The sequence below is a fragment of the Bos taurus genome, chromosome 2, assembly GCF_002263795.3.
Source record: "Bos taurus isolate L1 Dominette 01449 registration number 42190680 breed Hereford chromosome 2, ARS-UCD2.0, whole genome shotgun sequence".
In the NCBI taxonomy this organism is placed as follows: domain Eukaryota; kingdom Metazoa; phylum Chordata; class Mammalia; order Artiodactyla; family Bovidae; genus Bos; species Bos taurus.
Genome location: NC_037329.1, coordinates 55572356 through 55596993, shown reverse-complemented (window position 1 = coordinate 55596993; position 24638 = coordinate 55572356). Strand labels below are relative to the sequence as shown.

At 35.8% G+C, this 24638-nt stretch overlaps 1 protein-coding gene across 1 annotated transcript in view; it reads right to left on the bottom strand.

The window, feature by feature from the left end:
- LOC132343034 (low-density lipoprotein receptor-related protein 1B-like) overlaps positions 1–24638 on the bottom strand; it is a 1281806-nt gene that overhangs the window by 295880 nt on the left and 961288 nt on the right. The window contains exons 4-5 of the mRNA XM_059878471.1: positions 8665–8784; positions 3914–4042 (exon numbers count right to left, since the gene is read on the bottom strand). Coding sequence (XP_059734454.1) covers positions 3914–4042; positions 8665–8784 — 249 coding nt within the window. The remainder of the gene's footprint in view (positions 1–3913; positions 4043–8664; positions 8785–24638) is intronic.

Genomic DNA, 24638 nt, shown 5'->3' with positions numbered 1-24638 from the left:
AATACTGGACTTGGTGTCCATTCCCTCCTCCAGGGGATGTTCCCGACCCAGGGATCAAACTCTGGTCTCCTGCATTGTTGGCAGAGTCTTTACTATCTGAGCAACGACTAAGAGTTCCTGCCTAAAAAGTCTCTCCTTACCCTCACGCAAATCAGTGAATACCAAAGTATAAGTTGTAACAGAACCCCAAGGTTATTTAATGGGCTCGCTTCTCTCTCTACTCTGGTTCCTCTATGGCAAAGAAGTATGCTCTCTCTCTCACTGGTACCATTTAAGGCAGTGCCCCTCCCCTGATGAACGCAGAATTATTTAGTGCTCTTTATTTTTCTGCTTCTTTAGTTCAATCAGTAAAGCCCTACAGGTACCACAGAACTGAACACTGAGGTAAGTACTTGCCTTCAGCAAGTGGTGAGGACATTGAAAAGTACAGTTAGAGGAGACTGAACTCATCAGTTCATTCAAAATTGCCAGTAGTTCATAAATTAAACACCCTTAACTATTATTTTTACTCTCATAGGTTCAGCATGGGCCCACTATCAATCAGGGGGGTCCATATTTAACACATAATTCTACAAGAAAATCAACCTAAGTTAAACGAAAGTTAAATTTTTAAAAGAAAACAGAATAAACAAAGAAAAACATTTCATGTTCAGAGTTGATGTCATTATTAGAATTGATTTCAGAAAATATAAAAAATATACAGGATGTATTACTGGATACATAAAGATGCCTGACAGTTACTAGTTTTTAATGTTTGTCCCATTCTAAAAGTATGAACAATTCATTATGACATTCACATTCTAGCATGCCTCCTCCTACCTAGTAATATCAAGTATGCATAGTTAAGTTTTTTTTTAACATAGATTGCAGACTTTCTTCCATTTGGAAATTACCTATTTTGATATCACACAGATACTTGGACTAGGTTACCTTTGAAGTTTCTCTCAACTTTGAAACACTTGATTCTATATTGCAGTAATCAGGTCAGTCTTACTAAGTGTAGAAAAGGTTTTGTCTGTACTGCATGGAATATCAGGTATGAAAAGGCCTCCTGCCTCTTATTAATCTTTTCTTTCATCTGCCACACAGACTAAAATGTCCTCTCCTATTAGAAGCATTTTTTAAAAAGGATCTTGAATTTTACTTGGATTTGGTCATTATATTGCAAAAAAGGGACAATCAATTAACTTAATTTTCCTTATTACTATCAAATATTACACTAAAAATAATGTTCCACAGGAAGCTTTCTGGGTGACTAGTTGGGGAGTGATTGTGATTTTATTTTGTGCTAAGCTAGTTCACCACCTTCATAGCAGCTTCCCAACCTACTGACTCTGCCACTCTGCCTTCACATAAAGGGCTACTTATCCTCAGACCTTTTGCTTTCCCTTCTGTTATCTAGTAAGGCCTTTGCAGAACTTTCCCTTTGTGTGCAATTCTAGCTGCCTACTGTAGTCTTTGGGTTTGATTTTTTTTATTAATGAATTTATTTTAATTGCAGGTGAATTACTTTACCGTATTTAGTGGGTTTTGCCATACATTGACATGAATCAGCCATGGGTGTACATGTGTCCCCCATTCTGAACCTCCTACACTCTTCCCTCCCCACCCCATCCCTCAGGCTTGTCCCAGTGCACCAGCTTTGAATGCCCTGTTTCATGCATTGAACTTGGACTGGTGATCTATTTCACATATGGTAATATTCATGTTTCAATGCTATTCTCTCAAATCATCCCATCCTTGCCTTTCTTTTTAATTACACAAATGCATTGTTTAAATATTCATGTGACCTTTAGAACTAGTCAGTATATGTTATAGACTTATACTCATTTACAATATTACTCATTCTTTCCCAATTACAAACCACAGGAACATTCCCATGAAAACTGTGCATTGTTCTAATTATATATTCCAATATTATCATCAAACCAACCACTTAGAAGTGAAGGTATTTATATATTCCATCATCAATGGTAGAGTCATCAAATATCCTTGATGCATAATTAATATCATGTGTCAGCCCTCTTTGGTTACATTTCTTTTTGTCAGAAACCAGTCCATGTAAAAGAGAGAAAGTCCTTCTTTGAATAGGGTTTATTACACAACATTCTCCCTGTGTATTCACAGCAATATTGAGTGGATCAATAAACGAAAAAGCCTTCTACTTCTTTCTTCTGTCAATATATTAAATCAGAACTCTCAGTGGTAGGAAAAAAAGAGTAACATATAACTTGACCTATTTTTTCTGGAGGATTACACCCAAAAATAAATAGGGCCTCATAAACCAAGTCAGCAATTGAAAGAAATAAACTAAGAAGTAAAAGAGTTCCTTTCTTGGTAATTTTCTGTACAAATATGTTTTGTAAATCATTAAGCATACTATTTCAGAGAAATAGTTGAAATTGCAACATGAGGTTATGATGCAAAGGGAAGCAGCAATAGCTTGCAGAGCAAATCCAATGCTTTGCTCAATTTAGTTTCAGGAAAGGGAACCCAGTCCCATGTCTAATTTCCCAGTTGCTAATAAAAGGGAGTAGGGGGACATTGATTAACTTATCAAAACATCGTAATTTGAAAATGCATGAAATGAAACCTAATTTGGAGGAAGTTAGAAGATGCTAGATAGAATACCATGTATAATATTTTCATATATTGTCTCCAAGCTAATTCATTTCATGCACACACACACACACACACACACACACACACACACACACACACACACACACATACAAACAGTGTTATCCTATCATCACCAGAATACCTCATTAGCAAACCAACAATACTTAGGGTTTACTTAGACTGAACACTGTATAGAAAACGTAGGCTTTATATGCACGTAAAAGATAAAGGGAAGGCAGTTTTGAAACATGAAATAAAAACACTTAAGAGGACAACACTCGTTTTAGTAATCTTAACTAGAAAGAACAATTAGTTCTTTTTCCTTTCTTCCTTCCTCCCTTCCTTCCATAAATACACACTGAATACTTACATGTTCCAGGCAATTTTCAGAACTGATTAAGTAACAGTAAACAAAATTGACAAGGTCTGTACTCTCATAATGCTTATATTGTTCTGGGTAAACCCAATGATAAACAAGTACATAAACAAGTTCATTTCAAATGGTAGTGCTATAAAGAAAATAAAACTGAAAAGTCATACTGTTATAAAATAGGTATGAATAAATAAGTACAGTTGAAAATAAGATAGTGTTGGAGAGAGTACACACCCTTAAATAGAATGGTCAGAGGTCATTCTGAGAGTTGACATTTTAGCTAAGACTTGAATGATAAGAATGTGACTATCTTAGGGAAAGCATTGTAGGCAGATCAAACGGAAAATGAAAAGACCTCAAGGAAAGAGAGAATGGCTGAAGGAGAAGGAAACTAGGCTGTCTGGTGTATGATAAAAGGAGAAGTAGTAGGAGAGGAGATGAAAATTAAATGGTACCATATCATTAGCCTTTAGAGGTCCTGTGAGAAGTTGGGTTTTATTCTCAACATAAGTAAAATTATTGGGTGATTTTAAGCAAAATAATGGTGTGGTCTGGTTTATATTTTAGCAGATAACTTTATTATGTGATACATGAATTTTAGAGGGAAGCAGTAAACCACAGAAACCATTTAGGAATCTATCATATAGTCCAGGAGAGAGAAGGGTAATTCAAATCAATTAACCCATTTCCTTTGAACAGGTTTTTTTTGTTCATTATAAACTTCCTGTAATGCAAGGAGTTTTGTAGTGATCAGTGACGACTAAAAGAACTGCTCTGAATTTGTAAGTATGGATCAGTGAATTAAAATGAAGGAAAGATCTATTTCTTCAAAGTCACATTGCTTTATGACATTTCTAATGAAAAGGAACTACAAACAGGAAATGAATTCTGGAAGGACAAAAAAAATAGATAACTTACCATTTTTGGCTTTGCAGGATCTATTGTCTGGCTGCATTATGTAGCCCTCCACACAACTGCAAGCATAGGATCCATATGTATTTACGCAGGACTGGCTGCATGTACCATAAATAGCACATTCATCTTGATCTATAAGGAAAATTAGCATCATTTCTAAGGAGATATATTGTTGGGTACTTTATTCCCCCTGAAGAATATATATATATTTTTTTCCCCCAAACTTTGGAAATAGGCTATTTTTTTTTTTTTAAGAAAGAGCCAACTCCAACATATCTTTTCAAAACCACAGAATCTGAACATAAAATTCATTATTATTTTAAGAGTTACGGACAAGATCAAGCTTAAAATAAAGTCGTTTACTTTAAAGGAAAATTTATTTGCATTTTTGATGGCCAGGCTAGAAGTCCTTGGCTATTTGTGCAAAGGCATTACATGCACTCTGATGAATATTTGTTCAAGAGTTCTACTGTTTATAAATCTGGTTTTTTCAGTATTTTAACAAAGAACTAGTCTGGAAACACAATTTTCAATGAACACATTAAATGAAAGTTCTGGGCCAAGATATGTAAACTACCCTCACTAAATCAAAAGGAGGAAACTTAAATATTCATCAAAAGGAAAAAATTTTATCTTATTTTTTATTTTAATATCTATGGCCCTCCTCCTCTTTCTTTACTCCTTACACTCCCAATACTTTTTTCCTCTAGCACTTGTCCAAACCTCTATAAGCAGCAGATACTTAATGATTGTTCACCAACCAGACAAATTAAAAAAAAAAAAATCTGTCAGTTAATAATTTAGACAAATGTGTATTCAGTCTGTCCTGTGTACCAAGCACTATACTAATCCCTTAAGAAACTAAAACTGATAAAACATGGTTTCAAATGTTGAAACAAGTCTAGTGAAATAAGAATCTCATTTCTATGCACTTCCTTATAACAAAGGCATTCTAGTTATGATAGAAACAGAGAGAGGTAAATGAACCTTCTTGGAATTGAAGGGAGGATGTTAAGTGATGGCTTCATACTGAGCTGAGACTAAAGGATGATTTAGATTTCCTCAGACTAAATAAAAATGGATCAGATGGAAGGAGGTATTGCAGTTAAACAAAACAGCATGTGAAAAATCATTGGGATGACACAGTAGGGATTTCAAACAATTTTAAGTAGTCAAGTGGAATAAGGGTAAAGGCTTCCCTGGTGGCTCAGAGGATAAAGTGTCTGCCTGCAATGTAGGAGACCTGGGTTCCATCCCTGGGTTGGGAAGATCCCCTGGAGAAGGAAATAGCAACCCACTAAAGTATTCTTGCCTGGAGAATCCCATGGACAGAGGAGCCTGGTGAGCTACAGTCCACGGGCTCGCAAAGAGTTGGATACGACTGAGCAACTTCACACAATATTGGGAAAACAGTCTGGGGATGAGATAATAAAGTTATTTGCATGCTAAAGTGCTATAACCATATAGGCATTGGTGAAACATTAATTATAGGAGTTTTATGATCTACTTTGTAATTTAAAACTAAATAAAATCATATGAAAAATGGATTAATGAATATAGAGAAAGAATCCTAGAAAATTACCTATGTGCTAATTTCATATAACAAATTGTGTTTAGAAGTCATAATAGTTTGAACTATAGTGGCAGTAACAATGGAGAAGAGGGAATAGACTCAAATGTTTTAAGAAATAAAAAAGACAACATGTGAAGACTAGATTGGATATGTTGGAAGTGAATGATGGTTTAATTTATAAGAAATATAGATTTGATATCCCCCTTAGGTTATACCATGGTTTCTCTGGTTGCTCAGAGTAAAAATCCACCTGCCAGTGTAGGAGACTCAGGTCCAATCCCTGGGTTGGGAAGATCCCCTGGAGAAGGAAATGGCAACCCACTCCAGTATTCTTACTCAGAGAATTTCATGGACAGAGGAGCCTGGCAGGTTACTGTCCATGGGATAGCAAAGAGACAGACATAACTGAGCATGCACTCACACACTTTAGAGGATATCATGGGAGGAAATACTAAATTTGATTTGGATGTGTTTAATTTGAGACGTCTGCAGAGTATCCTTGAGTAAATGTTAATGCTATGCTATGCTATGCTATGCTAAGTCACTTCAGTCACGTCCGACTCTGTGTGACCCCATAGTCAGCAGCCCACCAGGCTCCCCCGTCCCTGGGATTCTCCAGGCAAGAACACTGGAGTGGGTTGCCATTTCCTTCTCCAGTGCATGAAAGTGAAAAGTGAAAGTGAAGTCGCTCAGTCAGGTCGGACTCTTAGCGACCCCATGGACTGCAGCCTACCAGGCTCCTCCGTCCATGGGATTTTCCAGGCAAGAGTACTGGAGTGGGGTGCCATTGCCTTCTCTGGTAAATGTTAATAAGTAGTTGGAAATATGGGACCAGTAAATAATACAAGATGAGATTGGTCTTGGAGTTTCAGAGAATCAATAGCATATGGATAATAGATCTAAAAAATAGTAGAGACTTGATCCCACATAGAGAAAGGGTAAGTCAGAAATGGGTATAGAAAAATCCTGAAGGATACCAATATTAAAAAGGCAGGCAAGAAAGAGAAATCCATGAACCTCCTCTGAAGAGTAGATTAAACTGCCTGGGTATAATAAGATTATCTATTTGGTCTTTGTTCTCAGTTTCTGGCAGTTTCTAAACCTTGTAATTTTCTGAGTTATACAAAGTAGGTTTTGTAATTATAATGCTGCTGCTTCTGCTAAGTCACTTCAGTCGTGTCCGACTCTGTGCAACCCCATAAATGGCAGCCCACCAGGCTCCCCCATCCATGGGATTTTGCAGGCAAGAGTACTGGAGTGGGGTGCCATTGCCTTCTCCAGTAATTATAATGAGGCCTTCTGAAATACTCTCAAATCTAAACTAATGAGGTAACTCAGGGTGGGACCATTAGGTAATCTCAGAATGGGACTGGCCATCAGAAAGACCAAAAAAGTGATCAGAGGATAGAACTCTCAATCCCATCCTCTGACCCCAATCAAAGAAAGGAGTTTACCAAGGAAAAGCAAAAGAAAAAATTCCTGAGTAGTTAAGGAACATTGAAATTGAGAAACTAAGTCTGATGTACATTACAAAGCAATGAGCCTCTAAGATAAGAATACCTGGGCTCTGGAGATCTGCATTTTAGTTCCAAAGTATTTTACTAAAAAGAGGTGCAGACTTAAGTAAATCACTTAATTTTTCTGGGTCTGTTCTCATTTTGTCACTAGGAGTTTAAAAAATATTCTCTGAGGATTTTTCTAATTTTAAGATTATGTTTTTAAGGTAAAAGTTAAAATATTAAAGCAGAGGTTTAAAGTAATGAGCAAAGAACCAATTTCTTTGGAAAATATTCTTTTTATAAGTGTTGCTGACAATCTAGATATTCTTCAATTTTATACATAGATTCTATATTCCATGTTTTCCTTATATAGATTTTGTATACCATATAAGTTTTTATATTGTGGATACACACACACACACACATACATAAATATATAAATATAATAGAGCTCTTTAGAATGGAGAAATAACCTAAAATAGTTCAATATGTCTGAATAGAGTCATTTTAGGAACTAAACATTTGGTGTACAACATTTATGAAGGCAAAAATTAAAACATTAAATATATAAATATTTGATGTTAATTATTATTCAGTTCAGTCGCTCAGTCATGTCCAACTCTTTGCAACCCCTTGGACTGTAGCATCCCAGGCTTCCCTGTCCATCACCAACTCCCAGAGCTTGCTCAAACTCATGTCCATCAAGTTGGTGATGCCATCTAACCATCTCATCCTCCATTGTCCCCTTCTCCTGATTTCAGTCTTTCCCAACATCAGGGTCTTTTCTAGTGAGTCAGTTCTTCATATCAGATGGCCAAAGTATTGAAGCTTCAGCTTCAGCATCAGTCCTTCCAATGAATATTCAGGACTGATTTCCTTATTTCATTATTATTGCTAATGGTCAAACGCCAGTCACCGGAATTCTAATGGGAAAGTTGAAAGAACATTACAAGATTATTATTAACCTAAACTGGTTAATAACAGATTACTACACTGCAACTATATAACAGGTATAAAATATTGAGAAGGTTAAAATAATTAAATTCAAAGTTTTAGTGACTAAAACATACCCCATGTTGATATGTCCAATGTTTGACATTACTGCAATATGAATTGAAAATTTATATCATTGTATGAGGAATCTAAAATATGGCAAAAATGAACTTATCTAGAAAACCGAAACACACTAACACACATAAAGAATAGATTTGTGGTTGCTAAGGCAGAGGGGCAAAGGGAAACGGACTGGGAGGGAGTTTGGGGTTGGTAGATGCAAAGTATTACATTTAGAATGGATAAACAAAAAGGTCCTGCTGTATAGCATAGGGAATTATGTTCAAGAAACTATGATAAACCATAATGAAAAAGAATATATAAAATAATCTATATATGTGTATAACTGAGTCACTTTGCTGTATAGCAGAAATTTGTATAATATTTTAATCAACCATACCTCAAATTTAAAAAAAAGAAAAGAAAATTGACTTTATAAAGGCTTATCTAATGTTTACATATGTGGTTTTGAGGGAAGAGCCAACTTTTAACTCTCAAAAAAACAAACAAAAAAGTGAACATAAATACTATGTGGAACACATGGTAAGTGTGCAAAGATATTTTATCAAATTTCTGCTAACTAAGACTCTGTTAAAATAAAACTTAATAGAATAACATGTCATAGTTACCTTTACAACTTCTTCCATCTTCTTTTATTTCAAATCCATCCTCACAGTAGCACATTGTACTATTTCTGACCATAGCACATTTATGCTGACAATTCAACTGCTGGCAATTGGGCAACAGTTCTGTGGAGGAAAAACAAAGATATTATGTCTTTATAACTATGCACACATGTATACTATTTAAATTTAAATGTTACTATTTACACAGTGCATACTGTAATAATAAAGCTTTGATAGATTTCCTAGAAAGTTTCTGTACTGGTTTACAAAACAATATTGATTCCCCCCAAAATATTCTGGATTGCATTTGTTCAAAGTACTGTCAATAAAATTTCAGATCAATCTGTTCAGTCTTTCACTTTCTCCCTTATTACATATGTTCAAAGTCACAAATCCTTTCAAATTCTGGTAAATTAAATTATTTCAAGAGGAAAAATGTCAACTCAGTGGTTGATTTCACCATTTATGCCTTTCCTATCTGATATATCCATTGATTTTCTATCTTTTGTGGCTTTGTTTTGATTTAGTAATCCATGTATAACCTTCAGAGCAATCAATGTGAGTATATTCCATTTCAATAATTTATCTTTCACTGGTAGCAAAATATTAAACACTGGACATAATATATTTCATTATATCTAAATCTTTTCAGAAAAAATATGTCATTGAAACCAAAGTTAACCAAACCTCAGAGCAAATTATGATTCAATATGATACAAAACAGAGAGGAACTGACAGACATGTTAGTTGCACAAATAATTTCTAACATCAATAAGTTTGCTAAACTAGAAAAAGTATATGGATAGAATATATGACTGACTGTGGATTGTGGCAATTTCTTTTTTTTTTTTTCCAAATAGGGGGAAAAATAAAGTTTTTAATGATTCAAAATAAATATCTGCCACAGACTTAGCTGGTGTTTCAGAAATATTATAAATTTTGATAAAAATACATGAAAACCCCAATGTGAAAAGAATAGCTAGAACATTCAAACCTGAAAATTTGCTATTTTACTAAAAATTAATTATCTATAGTATTAACCCCATTGCTTTTCAACTTTTATACAATTATTTTAGGCAGCACCACTTCTTAAAAATTTAAAGCTCCTTCTTAACAGTAACTTGCAAATGATGATCTTGTTTCCTATTTTCCTGAGAAAATCGAAGCTATCAACAGAAAATTTCCACAGATATATGTTGCACATTGTCTTTCTTTTCAAATCTGGTTCGACTCATAATTAAAGCTCCAACCATAATTCCTGTGCACAAATCCCTGCCCCTTTCACTTACTCAGGGATCAGTTCAGTCTTTCTCAATTTCCTCTCTTAATCATTTTTAAAATTTGTATTAGATCAAACTAAAGCCTCCATCTCTTTTTGTCAATTAAATTTCACTGGAACATAATCACAGTCATTTGTTTACACATTGCCTATGTCTACTTTTACAAACAGAGCTAAATTAGTTGGCTTAGTTGAGTCACTGGCCTCCCAAATCTAAAATATTAATATTTGCCATATTCCTTTACAGACTGTTTTCTAACCTTTGTATTCTCATTTTCAGCATCAAACATAATTTTATTAAAAACAAAAAAAGCTTGATCTCACTTCCTCTACTAGTCACTGTTGCCCAATTTCTCTGTTCCACTTTATAATAAAAATTTACAAAATAATCCATACTCACTGCCTCTCCTTCCTCTTTGTTTCAATCTTAAGCCCACTCCATCAAGCTTTTATCTCCATTGCTCTAGAGACTGCTCATACATAAGTATCCGATGACCTTGATGTTGATAAGTATAATGGCCTTTTCTCAATCCTCAACTTACTTGACCTATGAGCAGCACTTCACACTGTTAACGACTCCTTCCTGCTACACAGTCATCACTTTGCTTCCAGGTCCTGGTTTTCCTATTTCACAGCCTCTTTTTTACAGTTCCACATTTTCCTCTCAACTTCTTAAGGCTGAAGTACTCTGGGGTAGAAACCTGGTTCTTTTTCTCTTGCCTAACAATATGCTACTAGTAAATTCATCAGTTATCATAGTTTCCCCTCTAACGGGAACATACTCCAATCCCACAACTTGAAAGCTTTAACTTGTGCCCTCTTTAGTGATTTTCACTGCTATGATTACAACTGAGACTTCAAATCTATTTACCTTTGAGATGAAAGTAAAAGTGAAAGTCACTCAGTTGTGTCCAACTCTTTGCGACCCCATGGACTTCACAGTCCATGGAATCATCCAGGCCAGAGAAAGGAGTGGGTATCCTTTTCTTTCTCCAGGGGATCTTTCCAACCCAGGGATCAAACCTAGGTCTCCAACATTGCAGGTGGATTCTTTACCAGCTGAGCCACAAGTGAAGCTGGTATTCCTTTGAAATACCTGGAACAATTTCTGCTTCCTTTATATAAATTCAACCAATATATGAATCAATTACATCTGATTTTTAGGTTTGAAATTGGGGTCAATGCTAACTATATGCTAATATAAACATTAGCATTTGCATAATGTGCAAAGACCAGTCATTTGGTCTGCAAAATGTTATTAATAAAAATACAGACTGAATGTGTTGTGCTTAGCTGCTCAGTTGTGTCCAACTCTTTGCGACTACATGGACAGTAGCCTGCCAGGCTCCTCTGTCCATGGAGATTTTCCAGGAAAGAATAGTAGAGTGTGTAGTCATTCCCTTCTGCATGGGATCTTCCCATCTCAGTAATCAAACCCAGGTCTCCCACATGGCAGATAGATTCTATACCATCTGAGCTACCAAGGAAACCCATAGAATAAATGGATCTTTAGAAATTATGACATTTTTGTTTTGCGTGGTAGTTATTTATATTTTGGTTTCCTCCACCAGCATCTACAGCTATAAATTATAAATTTAAATATATACATGTATATACATACACACACACACACATATATCAAGTTTTTTAAAACACAAAATCTCTTTGAAACCCTATAAAGTAAAAAATGTAGATATTATTGTAATTTAAAAGTTTCAGATGAGGAAACTTATGGTTGGTAACTAATTTAACATTATACAGTAAATATATGATGGTGATGGTATTCAAAAATTCAAATCAAGATCAAGTTGACTATAAACAAAGACTATGTTTTCAAATCCCAAAGAAAGGCAGTGCCAAAGAATGCTGAAACTACCACACAATTACACTCATCTCACACGCTAATAAAGTAATACTTAAAATTCTTTAAGCCAGGCTTCAGCAATATGTGAACTCTGAGCTTCCAGATGTTCAAGCTGGTTTTAGAAAAGGCAGAGGAACCAGAGATCAAATTGCCAATATCTGCTGGATCATCGAAAAAGCAAGAGTTCCAGAAAAACATCTATTTCTGCTTTATTGACTATGCCAAAGCCTTTGACTGTGTGGATCACAATAAACTGTGGAAAATTCTGAAAGAGATGGGAATACCAGACCACCTGACCTACCTCTGAGAAACCTATATGCAGGTCAGGAAGCAACAGTTACTGAACATGGAACAACAGACTGGTTCCAAGCAGGAAAAGGAGTATGTCTAGGCTGTATATTGTCACCCTTCTTTTTCAACTTATATGCAGAGTACATCATGAGAAACACTGGGTTGGAAGAAGCACAGGCTGGAAGCAAGATTGCCGGGAGGAATATCAATAACCCATGACACCACCCTTATGGCAGAAAGTGAAGAAGAACTAAAGAGCCTCTTGATGAAGGTGAAAGAGGAGAGTGAAAATGTTGGCTTAAAGCTCAACATTCAGAAAACTAAGATCATGACATCTGGTCCCTTCACTTCATGGCAAAAAGATAGGGAAACATTGGAAATAGTGACAGACTTTATCTTTCTGGGCTCCAAAATCACCGTAGATGGTGATTGCAGCCATGAAATTAAAAGACGCTAACTCCTTGGAAGGAAAGTTATAATCAACCTAGGCAGCATATTGAAATGCAGAGACATTACTTTATCCACATAGGTCTATCTAGTCAAGGCTATGGTTTTTCCAGTGGTCATGTATGGATGTGAGAGTTGGCCTATAAAGAAAGCTGAGTGCCAAAGAATTGATGCTTTTGAACTGTGGTGTTGGAGAAGACTCTTGAGAGTCCCTTGGACTGCAAGGAGATCCAAACAGTCCATCCTAAAGGAGATCAGTCCCGAATATTCATTGGAAGGACTGATGCTGAAGCTGAAACTCCAGTACTTTGGCCACCTGATGGGAAGAGCTGACTCATTGGAAAAGACCCTGATGCTGGGAAAGACTGAGGGCAGGAGGTAAAGGGGAGGACAGAGGATGAGATGGTTGGATGGCATCACAGACTCAATGGACATGGGTTTGGGTGAACTCTGGGAGTTGGTAATGGACAGGGAGGCCTGGCGTGCTGCGGTTCATGGGGTCACAAAGAGTCGGACATGACTGAGTGACTGAACTGAACTGAATGCTCTCAAAATGTCTCTAATTCCCACTGTAGGATTTGGTGATAGTTGAAACCATGTTTGTTTGTTTGTTTGTTTGTTTGTTTCATTCTAGGTTCAGTAGTGTGCTAGATGTAAGAAGTGTTTCATAATTTGTATAGGATGAATGAACCAATAGCTTAACTTGAGGATGAGAATTAACACTCTCAGATGTCCTTTCTAATCCAATAAATTAAACTATGTTCTGAAGATAGTTAATTTACATCTGTAAGTTAGGTAATTGAGTTGTCAAATCTGGTTTGATTTTGGTGGAATCGGTCTAAAATTGCCTTTACTACATATGCTTCTTTTAGTTCAACAAGAAACATCTTTTCAATGCTAAGGGTTTGGGTTTCACAGATGCAAAACTGCTTTAGACAAATTAATGACCTACAACATGAGTGTCAAAGTGAGTTGGGTTAGAAGAAAAGCACAACAATGTAGAAAACAACTATAATTCACAGCAGAACAACACATATTCTAAATAAAAATACAAGTGACACTAACTGGAAAGAATAGAATATAAGAAATGGAGGTGGGCATCTGGAAAAACAGGTTGTGAAAGAAGTGAAATTTAAACTAAAATTTAAAAGATGAATTCAGTAGACAAAATTATGAGCATGTACTCCAGATAAAGCAGACAAAATGAGAATATGTTCTTTTTTTAATAAAAGCATATAAGAGATAAATATAATGATAAATAAGCCTGTATGGCTACAACATAATATTTGATGTGGAAGGGAATGGGACATGAACCATTATTAGTAGTAGTATAGAACAAGATTAATTCTTAGATTAAGTAGAATTTTCTGTTTCAATAGTGGGAAGCAGCAATAGTTGAGGCAGAAGTGATAGTACCCTAACTTGTATTGTTTGAAAGTATGAGAAAAATGAGTAAAAGATCCAGTGAAGAAAAAAAAAAAGCTATCTAAAAGGCTAGAAATTGGGAGTATGAATTTTTAGACAAATGGGTGGCCAAAAACTTGGTGAAGGCATAATAACACTGAGTTAATAGCACTAATAAAGTGAATTAAGAATATCGGATGGACTGGAAGTTAAGGAGAAACACCAAGTTTGCTTTTGACTGTTTGGTTTAAAATGTTGACAAAAATACTCTAGGGGAGACTTGAGAATTTGAGTCTAAGAAGAAAAGTCTGAACTAGAAATAGAAAATTGGAAGTCACAAGCTATAATGGGTAATTGAAGTCCAAAGAGAAAATAACCATCCCTTTAAAAAAAGAATATTTATGATATAAATCAAACCTAGAAAATTTTTACATGTGAAAGGCAAAATTTTATGTGTCAAAGAAGAGTGAGAATTAAATATATAGATGAAGGAACTAGAATGCTTCATAAAACATGAAGAACAGTCCATGAAATTAGATCAATAAACAATTTTTTTGAGACATACACTTGGATATATATTGTATATATATATATGTATGTGTGTGTGTGTGTGTGTGTGTATATGTGTGTGTGTGTGTGTATGTATATATACATCATGAGAAATGTAGGCTGGATGAAGCACAAACTGGAATCAAGATTGCCGGGAGAAATATCAGTAATCTCAGATATGCAGATGACATCACCCTTGTGGCAGAAAGTGAAGAATTACAGAGCCTCTTGATGAAAGTGAAAGAGGAGAGTGAAAAAGTTGGCTTAAAGCTCAACATTCAGAAAACGAAGATCATGGCATCTGATCCCATCACTTCACGGCAAATAGATGGGGAAACAGTGGAATCAGTGACAGACTTTATCTTTTTGCACTCCAAAATCACTGCAGATGGTGATTACAGCCATGAAATTAAAAGATGCTTGCTCCTTGGAAGAAATGTTGTGACCAACCTAGACAGCATATTAAAAAGCAGAGACAGTACCTTGCCAACAAAGGTTCATTTAGTCCAAACTATGGTTTTTCCAGTAGTCATGTATGGATGTGAGAGTTGGACTATAAAGAAATCCGAGTGCCAAAGAATTGATGCTTTTGAACTGTGGTGTTGAAGACTCTTGAGAGTCCCTTGGACTGCAAGGAGATGAAACCAGTCATTCATTGGAAGGACAGATGTTGAAGCTGAAACTCCAATGCTTTGGTGACTTGATGTGAAGAACTGACTCATTTGAAAAGACCCTGATGCTGGAAAAGATTGAAGGTGGGAAGAGTAGGGGATGACAGAAGATGAGATGGTTGGATGGCATCATCGACTCTAAGAGTTGGTGATGGACTGGGAAGCCTGGCATGCTTCAGTGCATGGGGTCACAAAGAGTTGGACATGACTGAGCAACTGAACTGAACTGAACTTGGATAAAGTCTGAAAACTGCACTGGGCTTCCTAATATGATTAACCAAGACCTTTAAAATGGTTTCAATGGAGCAGAGGGGACAGAGATACATGAAGTAAGAGGTTGAGACAGAAAGAGGGACGGTTTCTCATATAAAATACCAATATTTTATAGGATAAAGAACATGAAGGTAGGGGTATGACCCAATTTATTTAATCTGTACCTGAGGACAGGCATATTAACTCATTGCTTTAAATACATTGTTCTCCACGTAACCATGGGAAATAGATGGGGAAACAGTGGAAACAGTGTCAGACTTTATTTTTCTGGGCTCCAAAATTACTGCAGATGGTGACTGCAGCCATGAAATTAAAAGACGCTTACTCCTTGAAAGGAAAGTTATGACCGACCTAGATAGCATATTCAAAAGCAGAAACATTACTTTGCCAACAAAGGTCTGTCTAGTCAAGGCTATGGTTTTTCCAGTGGTCATGTATGGATGTGAGAGTTGGACTATGAAGAAGGCTGAGTGCCGAAGAATTGATGCTTTTGAACTATGGTGTTGGAGAAGACTCTTGAGAGTCCCTTGGACTGCAAGGAGATCCAACCAGTCCATTCTAAAGGAGCTCAGCCCTGGGATTTCTTTGGAAGGAATGATGCTAAAGCTGAAACTCTAGTACTTTGGCCACCTCATGTGAAGAGTTGACTCATTGGAAAAGACTCTGATGCTGGGAGGGATTGGGGGCAAGAGGAGAAGGGGATGACAGAAGATGAGATGGCTGGATGGCATCACTGACTCGATGTATGTGAGTCTCAGTGAACTCCGGGAGTTGGTGATGGACAGGGAGGCCTGGCGTGCTGCGATTCATGGAGTCACAAAGAGTCGGACACGACTGAGCAACTGATCTGATCTGATTTAGCTCAACTCTTTCTTTACCCTATCTCATTCCAAAGTAAAGCATCCATAGACTATTACTTCCATCTTTTTGTTCTCTCCATTCTTGAAACCCCTCGAGTATGAAGAGGACAATACATGCTACAAGGTTACCAACATGATGACAGTGATGGGGAGAACTGAGGAGAAATAAGAGAAAATGGGTTAAATGCTTATGAAAGATCAAACCTCACACATGCTTTTGAGTATTAGGTGGGAGTCTGATGGTTAAAAATAGCAAAGGAGACAAGGGCAGCTTAGCTTTTTGTTTATTGAAATTTTACTGCATGAGAACTTCTGTATGTATAGAATGATGCTAGGGAAACAATTAAGCAGTGTTTTATATCAGATGAAATGGTAAATATTGACTATTCTAACAGATTGAGAAGAACTATGAAGAGCTAACAATATGAAAAACTAAAATTTAATATTTGGCTTGGCTCCGTGAAAGCAATACTAATTATTGTAATGCTATCTATTTGAACTGCTTACCATTTATGCTTAATTACATTCAACACTGTAATGATTATGTACATAATTAAAAGTGCATCAGATTAATTTTGTTAGAAAGCTTATTTGAGTAGAACAGAAATTTTGTGCTTGGATCATCAATCTTCATAGTGCTTCAAATGAAGCATAGTTATTGGTTCATGCAAGATTATCATTGGTTTGAATCTTAGACTCAAGTAGAAAGATCAGTAGTATCTAAATGAATGAAACATGCAAATCAGAACACAGATATGGAAACATGGTATCTTATCTCTGTTCCCCAGTATTACCATAAAAGAAAAGTATCTTTTTAATTAAATGAGAGGGGCTACTATATAGAAATCCAATCCAGTGCAAATAATGAGGACTCCCCAACAAGGACACACATATTCTGTGACTTAAGGAAATGTTTTTGTGTTTTTTTTTTCAAAACTGTATAGGAGAATATTATAAAATGTGAGTATATTTTCTGTATAAAATACAAATTAACACTTGACAATTAGTAGGTAGCCTTGAGTATATAAGCTTCTAAGCCATTATTTTTTTTTTAATTGGAACATAGTTACTTCATAATGCTGTGTTAGTTTCTGCTGTAAATGAGGTGAATTCGCTATGTGTATACATATGTCCCCTTCCTCTTGAGCCTGCCTCCATTCCCCTCATCCTACCCTTCTAGGTCATCACAAAGCACTACACTGAGCTCCTTCTACTACACAGAAGCTTCCTGCTATCTATTTTTCACATGATACTGTATATATATCAATGCTACTCTTACTCTTTAACTTAAGAATAGATTCAAGAAATAGACTTCTGAATTTGTATTACTAATAAAAAGTAAGAGGAATATAGAAGGATAGACAATTTATACTAAATCTCATTTCTCTTTTACTATTCTTTTTCTTTTCTTCTGTGTGTGGTATCATATCACATACACAGCTTTGGACTCTGGAGCCGAAGGACTGAAGCTCTAACCCTGGTTTAACTAATTTCAGGCTATGCTAGTATGGCAAATATGGTGCCCTAGGAGGTGATAAGTGGTAAAGAATCCACCTGCTAATGCAGGAGATGCAAGAGATGAGGGTTCAATCCCTGGGTCAGGAAGCCCGTGGAAGAGGAAATGGCAACCCACTTTAGTATTCTTGCCTGAGAAATCCCAAGGACAGACAAGCCTGGTGGGCTACATGAGTCACATAGAGTCAGACACAACTGAGGAATAGAGCACACATTGTGGCAAATAATACCTAATGTTAACCAACCCTGTTTCTCTCCTTCTGGACAAATAAAACAATGAGATTTCCTAGTTGACTTGTTAGGTTGGAACCATATACCTGGTTTCTAGATGATGTAATATGTACAAAATTAGTTTGTGCCACTTCCTAACCTGGACCCTAAAGGATTTTGACAATTTTTTACAGTCTCTTGACTTGTCAACCCTATGGATGCAGGGAATCCAGTAGAAAACTGGTAGGACCCTGGGATGGCAAGATCCAAAACTTAAAACAGTACACATGGGAAGCATCTATTGATAACCCAACTGGATTGTGGTATCAGTGACAATTTGGATTTTTGTTGCATTAAATGTCTGAGTTAGCAGGGTTGTTACATAATACAATGGTAATGGGCAAATGACGTAAGCTCTTTATACCTGTTTTTTCTTATCTTTAACATGGGAAAAAATAATAGAAACTACCTCATAGGGTGTTGTGAAGCTTAAATGAGGACAATTCTTAAAATATAGCCTGCCTCATAGGAACTCTTTAAATTATCGTTATTATCTTTATTATCATTTTACCACTCAAGCATAATCATCTATTCAGTACAACAGAATACCTGTCATCAAAATTCTTGTCATAATTTCTATATTTTTCAAGAAATTTGGAACAATGTTTCACTTTACAATAGATAGATTTTTTTCTTTTGCTCTTTTATTTTTGGGTGTCACATAAAATAGTACTAGTTTTGCCCCTAAATCACTTCTGCATCTTTTGGTATCTTCTGGAGATCTTTTTTTTTTTTTTTGGTAAATTCTTCTGAAATCATTCCCTGAATGAAAATTATCCAACTCACAAAGAAATATGGCAGAAAACAAAAATTTCTCTATACTGCCTAACTGGTTTCTATAAGATATGAATATTATTCTCTGAAACAATGTATACGGACATCTAATTTGCTACATAAGTATCAACCAATCAACAATCCAGACATGCAATTTTCAGCAAATACTTATGCTAGTCTGCATAGTCTATTTTTGAGCTTTTTAACAGCACTGGGATTTAGATCACATTTCCACAAATGTACACAGGTTTATGATTTTGGAAACCCATACAAATAAATTTTGCTAACCTGCCTCCAAGTAAAAGTATCAGTAGAGAAAGGTTATTAGAAGTTGGTAAGCAGATGTCACAAGTTATTACTTTTAGAGATTTCTTCCCCTCATTTGTTTTGTTTATGTAAATACCTATAAACCAATGTCCAATTGGTATATATGGACAATAATACCTATGTCCAATCCTGTATATGTAGCCACCATATCATCAGTGGATTATGCTGACTGCCTTTATGAACTATAATCAAACAATACACATTGATCATGCATTGGACTCGGTGGGATAGTTAGAACAGAGCTAGGTTTGTGTGCTTCTAGGTTATATGTTCCTTCCTGAACATATAATGACAACTTTTATAAACTCTTTGAAGATACAAAAAGTATAGGCATTTTTCAACATATAAGCCATCTGAGATATTATTTTATAAAATGGAGTAAAACTTCATTCTCAATTTTAGTAATCAAGTTTCTTCTAGAATTTAGCTTATACAAAAATGCCTTTTAACCCACAATGATAATCATGCTAATGAGAAATAATTTCTTTCCCTATGTAGTACCTTTATAAAATCCATATTTCACTCACTTTTGTACTTGGAAATTGAAAAGTTGACCCAGCTACTTATCATACCAGACAGTCCCTCTTGTCAGCAGGACAAATGCCTGACGTATATAGAAGAGTGATAATTTCTGTCATATCATTCAACCTCTAACCCCTGTTTCCTTACCCTGGTAAAATGCAGTTTGAGCTGGTTTACAGAGATTAGGCTGCTGCTTATGACTGCTATGGTGGATTTCTTCAGAGTTCTTTGCCTAGTACAAGCTTACTGTCCCGGTTTCTAGTTTTCAGTATATTCCCAAATAGAAAGATATGACATTATGGCAATTCTTTTTTAATTAATTTTAATTGGAGGCTAATTACTTTACAATATTGTAGTAGTTTTTCCCATACATTGACATGAATCAGCCATGGGTGTACATGGGTCCCCCATCCTGAACCCCCTTCCCATCTCCCTCCCCATCCCATTCCTCAGTGTTGTCCCAGTGCACTGGCCATGAGCGCCCTGTCTCCTGCATCAAACCTGGACTGGTGACCCATTTCACATACGGTAATATACATGTTTCAATGCTATTCTCTCAAATCATCCCACCCTTGCCTTCTCCCAGAGTCCAAAAGTCTGTTCTTTACATCTGTGTCTCTTTTGCTGTCTTGCATAAAGGGTCATTGTTATCATCTTTCTAAATTCCATATATATGTGTTAATATAATGTATTGGCGCTTTTCCTTCTGACTTACTTCACTCTGTATAGGCTCCAGTTTCACCCACCTCATTAGAACTGATTAAAATGTATGTATGTAATACTCCATTGTGTATATGTACCACAGCTTTATTATCCATTCATCTGCTGATGGACATCTAGGTTGCTTCCATGTCCCAGCTATTGTAAACAGTGCTGCAATGAATATTGGGGTACATGTGTCTCTTTCAATTCTGGTTTCCTTGGTTTGTACACCCAGTAGTGGGATTTCTGGGTCATATGGCAGTTCTATTTCCAGTTTTTTAAGGAATCTCCACACTGTTCTCCATAGTGGCTGTACTAGTTTGCATTACCATCAACAGTGTAAGAGGGTTCCCTTTTCTCCACACCCTCTCCAGCATTCATTGTTTGTAGACTTGTAGGTAGCAGCCATTCTGATTGGCGTGAGATGGTACCTCATTGTGGTTTTGATTTGCATTTCTCTGATAATGAGTAATATTGAGCATCTTTTCATGTGTGTGTTAGCCATCTGTATGTCTTCTGTGGAGAAATGTCTGTTTAGTTCTTTTGCCCATTTTTTATTGGGTCATTTATTTTTCTGTATTGAGCTGCATAAGCTGCTTGTATGGCAATTCTTTTTAAAGTTTTTTGTTCCGTATGTGTTATGGTATAATTTACATGTGCTTCCCTTGCAGCTGAGTAGTAAGAATCCACACCACAATTCAGGAAACATGGGTTCAACCCCTGGGTTGTGAGGATCCCTGGAGAAGGAAATGGCCACCTACTCCAGTATTCTTGACTGGGAAATCCCATGGTCAGAGAAGCCTGGTGGGCTACAGTCCATGGGATTGCAAAAGAGACGTGACTTAGCAACTAAGCAACAATTTACAAATAGTAAAACTCACTCATTTTAGTGTATAGATCTGTGAGTTTTGACAAGTGCATATAGTTCTGTAACCAATCCCATTATTAAAATATAGAACAGGACCATTATTCCCAAATTTTTTTCTATATTCTTTTCCAATCTGCTCATTTCTCCAATGCCAGAGTTTGGCAATAATTGATCTATTTTCTGTCTCAAAAGTTGTGCTTTCTCCAGCATGTCATATAAATGGAATCATCTAGTCTGTAGCATCTTTACTGAGCATAATGTATTTGAGTTCATCCATGTTATTTTATCAGTAATTCTCTCTTCTTTATTGCTGAATGAAAGTGAAAGTCACTCAGTCCTGTCTGATTCTTTGCGACCCATGGACTATACAGTCCATAGAATTCTCCAGGCCAGAATACTGGAGTAGGGAGCCTTTCGCTTCTCCAGGGGATCTTCCTGACCCAGGGATTGAACCAGGGTCTCCTGTATTGCAGGCGGATTCTTTACCAGCTGAGCTACCAGGGAAGCAGTAAAGAGAATTCCACGGACTCATAGTTCATGGGGTCGCAAAAAGGCAAACATGACTAAATGATTTTCACATTCCACTGTAGGAATGTACCTACATTTTTTGTATATCCATTTCACATGTAATGGACACTTGAGTTGTTTCTAGTTTTGATTTCTTAAGAATAAAGTTGGTATAATATTTAATTTTTGTTTAAATATATATCACTTCTTTTGGTAAACTTGGTGTTGCTGACTTATATAAAAGGATGTTTATATAAGATTTTAAAAGGATGTTTCCCTTTAAATAAAAAACTATCAAAATATTTTCTAAAGTGGCTGCAGTGCTTTGCATTCCCTAAATAAATATATGAGTCTTCCAGCTACTTGGACTTCTGCTGCTAAATCACTTCAGTCGTGTCCGACTCTGTGCGACCCCATAGACGGCAGCCCACCAGGCTCCTCTGTCCCTGGGATTCTCTAGGCAAGAATACTGGAGTGGGTTGTCATTTCCTTCTCCAATGCATGCATGCATGCTAAGTCGCTTCAGTCATGTCCAACTCTGTGTTACCCTATGGACAGCAGCCCACCAGGCTCCTCTGTCCACGGGGTTCTCTACGCTTCTACCCAGCATTTATTATCAGGTTTTTATTTTAATTTATTTAGACACTGATAGATATGTAATGGTACTTAATTGTGGTTTTAATTTGCATTTCCTAATGACTAATGATATTAAACATCTTTTCATGTGCCTATTTGCCAATCATATCTTCAGTGAATATCTATTCAATCTTTTGCCCATATTTTATTATGTGTGTTTATATATGTATGTACACATATGCACACACACATATATACAGATGTATATTTTAGATACAAGTCCATTATGAGTCATTTGATTTGTGAATATTTTCTCCTAGTCTGTAGCTACTCTTTTCATTCTTCCTAATGTTTTTCAAATAATAAACTTGCAAAGAAAACATTTTTAATTTTTAGGAAGTCCTATTTCTCAATATTTTCTTTTTGAATCATGCTTTCAGTGTCAAATCCTTACCTAAGTCAACCTATCCCTTGTTGTCTTCTAAAAACTTTATGGTATGAGATTTATGGTCCATTTTGAATTACTTTTTAGTGATGTGAATCAAATTTTTTTATGTTTTTGCTTTTATTTTTTGCATTAAATTTTGAAATGTTACTATTTTTCATTAAATTATCTTTGCACTTAAAAAATAGAGATCTGACTAAATATACTGACTACATATTTGTGGATGTATTTCTATACTCTCATGTTTCATCAATTTACATTTCTTTAATATCACACTGGTTTGACATAGCAAATTTGAAATCTAGTAGCAGAATTCCTCATACTTTATTTTTGTTTTCCAGAACTGTTTTAGGTATTCTAGGTCCTTTACATTTCCATATATATTTTAGAATCAGTTTTTATGAAATCCTGATAGGATTTTAATTGGAATTATATTTAATCTATAAACAGAAAAACTGACATCCTGATTTTTTGAGGTATTCTCTAATTATCATTTTAAAGCTGTGGGATCTGTAGTGATAGCCTCTTTCTTTGCTGATATTTGTAATTTGTATCTTTTTGTGACTTTAACAAGGCCATAGGATATAATAAGGTCAGTATATAAAAATTAATCATATTTCTAAATGCTAGAGGTGTACAATTGGAAACTGAAATAAACAATATCACATATAATATAAAGTATTAAACACTTAAATATTAATTGAACAATATAGGCAAGATCTGTATGCTGGAAACTCATAGGGGATAAAAGTCCTAGAGCCCCAAGTAAATGTACATATACATTATATTTGCGGATCAGGAGACCCAATGGTGGGAACCATTTTGGCAGTTCCATACAATTTTATTCTTTTAAATTTGACAACACAGATGAAAGAGACAAGTTCCTTGAAAAACACAAACTGTCAAAGTGTACTCAAGAAGAAATGGATAATCTGAATATTCTTATATTTATTAAAGGAATTGAATTTAAAATTAAAAGCCTTCCCACAAATAAAACACTAGATGGAGATGGCTGTACTGAATACTGCTACTGCTAAGTCACTTCAGTCGTGTCCAACTCTGTGTGACCCCATAGACGGCAGCCCACCAGGCTCCCCCGTCCCTGGGATTCTCCAGGCAAGAACACTGGAGTGGGTTGCCATTTCCTTCTCCAATGCATGAAAGTGAAAAGTGAAAGTGAAGTCGCTCAGTCGTGTCCAACCCTTAGCGACCCCATGAACTGCAGCCCACCAGGCTCCTCCATCCATGGGATTTTCCAGGCAAGAGTACTGGAATCGGGTGCCATTGCCTTCTGAACATTTATCAATTTCATATAATTTCTAGAAAAGAAAAAGAAAATGCTTTCTAGCTAATTTTGTGAGGCCAGAATTATCCTAATTCCAAAATCATACGAACATATTAAAAAAAAAAGCTGTAGCAGAATATTCCTTATGAATGTTGATGCAAAATTCTTAATAATGCAAGTGTAAGAATATATGAAAGAATAATACATCATAACTAGGTGAGTTCATCGTGGCAGGTTTAAGATTTGAAACTTTATTAGCAAAAGTCAATGTAACAATAGACTAAGAGAGAAAAACACGATTATTTCAACAGATTCCTAAAGCATTTAACAAAAAACAATACCAATTCATGATAAAAAAAAAAATCCAAAAATACTCTTAGCAGAAGGGAAATTCTTTAAGCAGACTGAATTATTTTGCCCAAATATCAGGAACAAGTCATAAAATACTTATATTCAGTAATGAATTGGAGGTCTTAGCCAAAGCACTAAGGTGATTTAAAAAAAAAAAAAAAAAGTAAAACTGTCTCTATTTTTAAAGAAGACAGTCC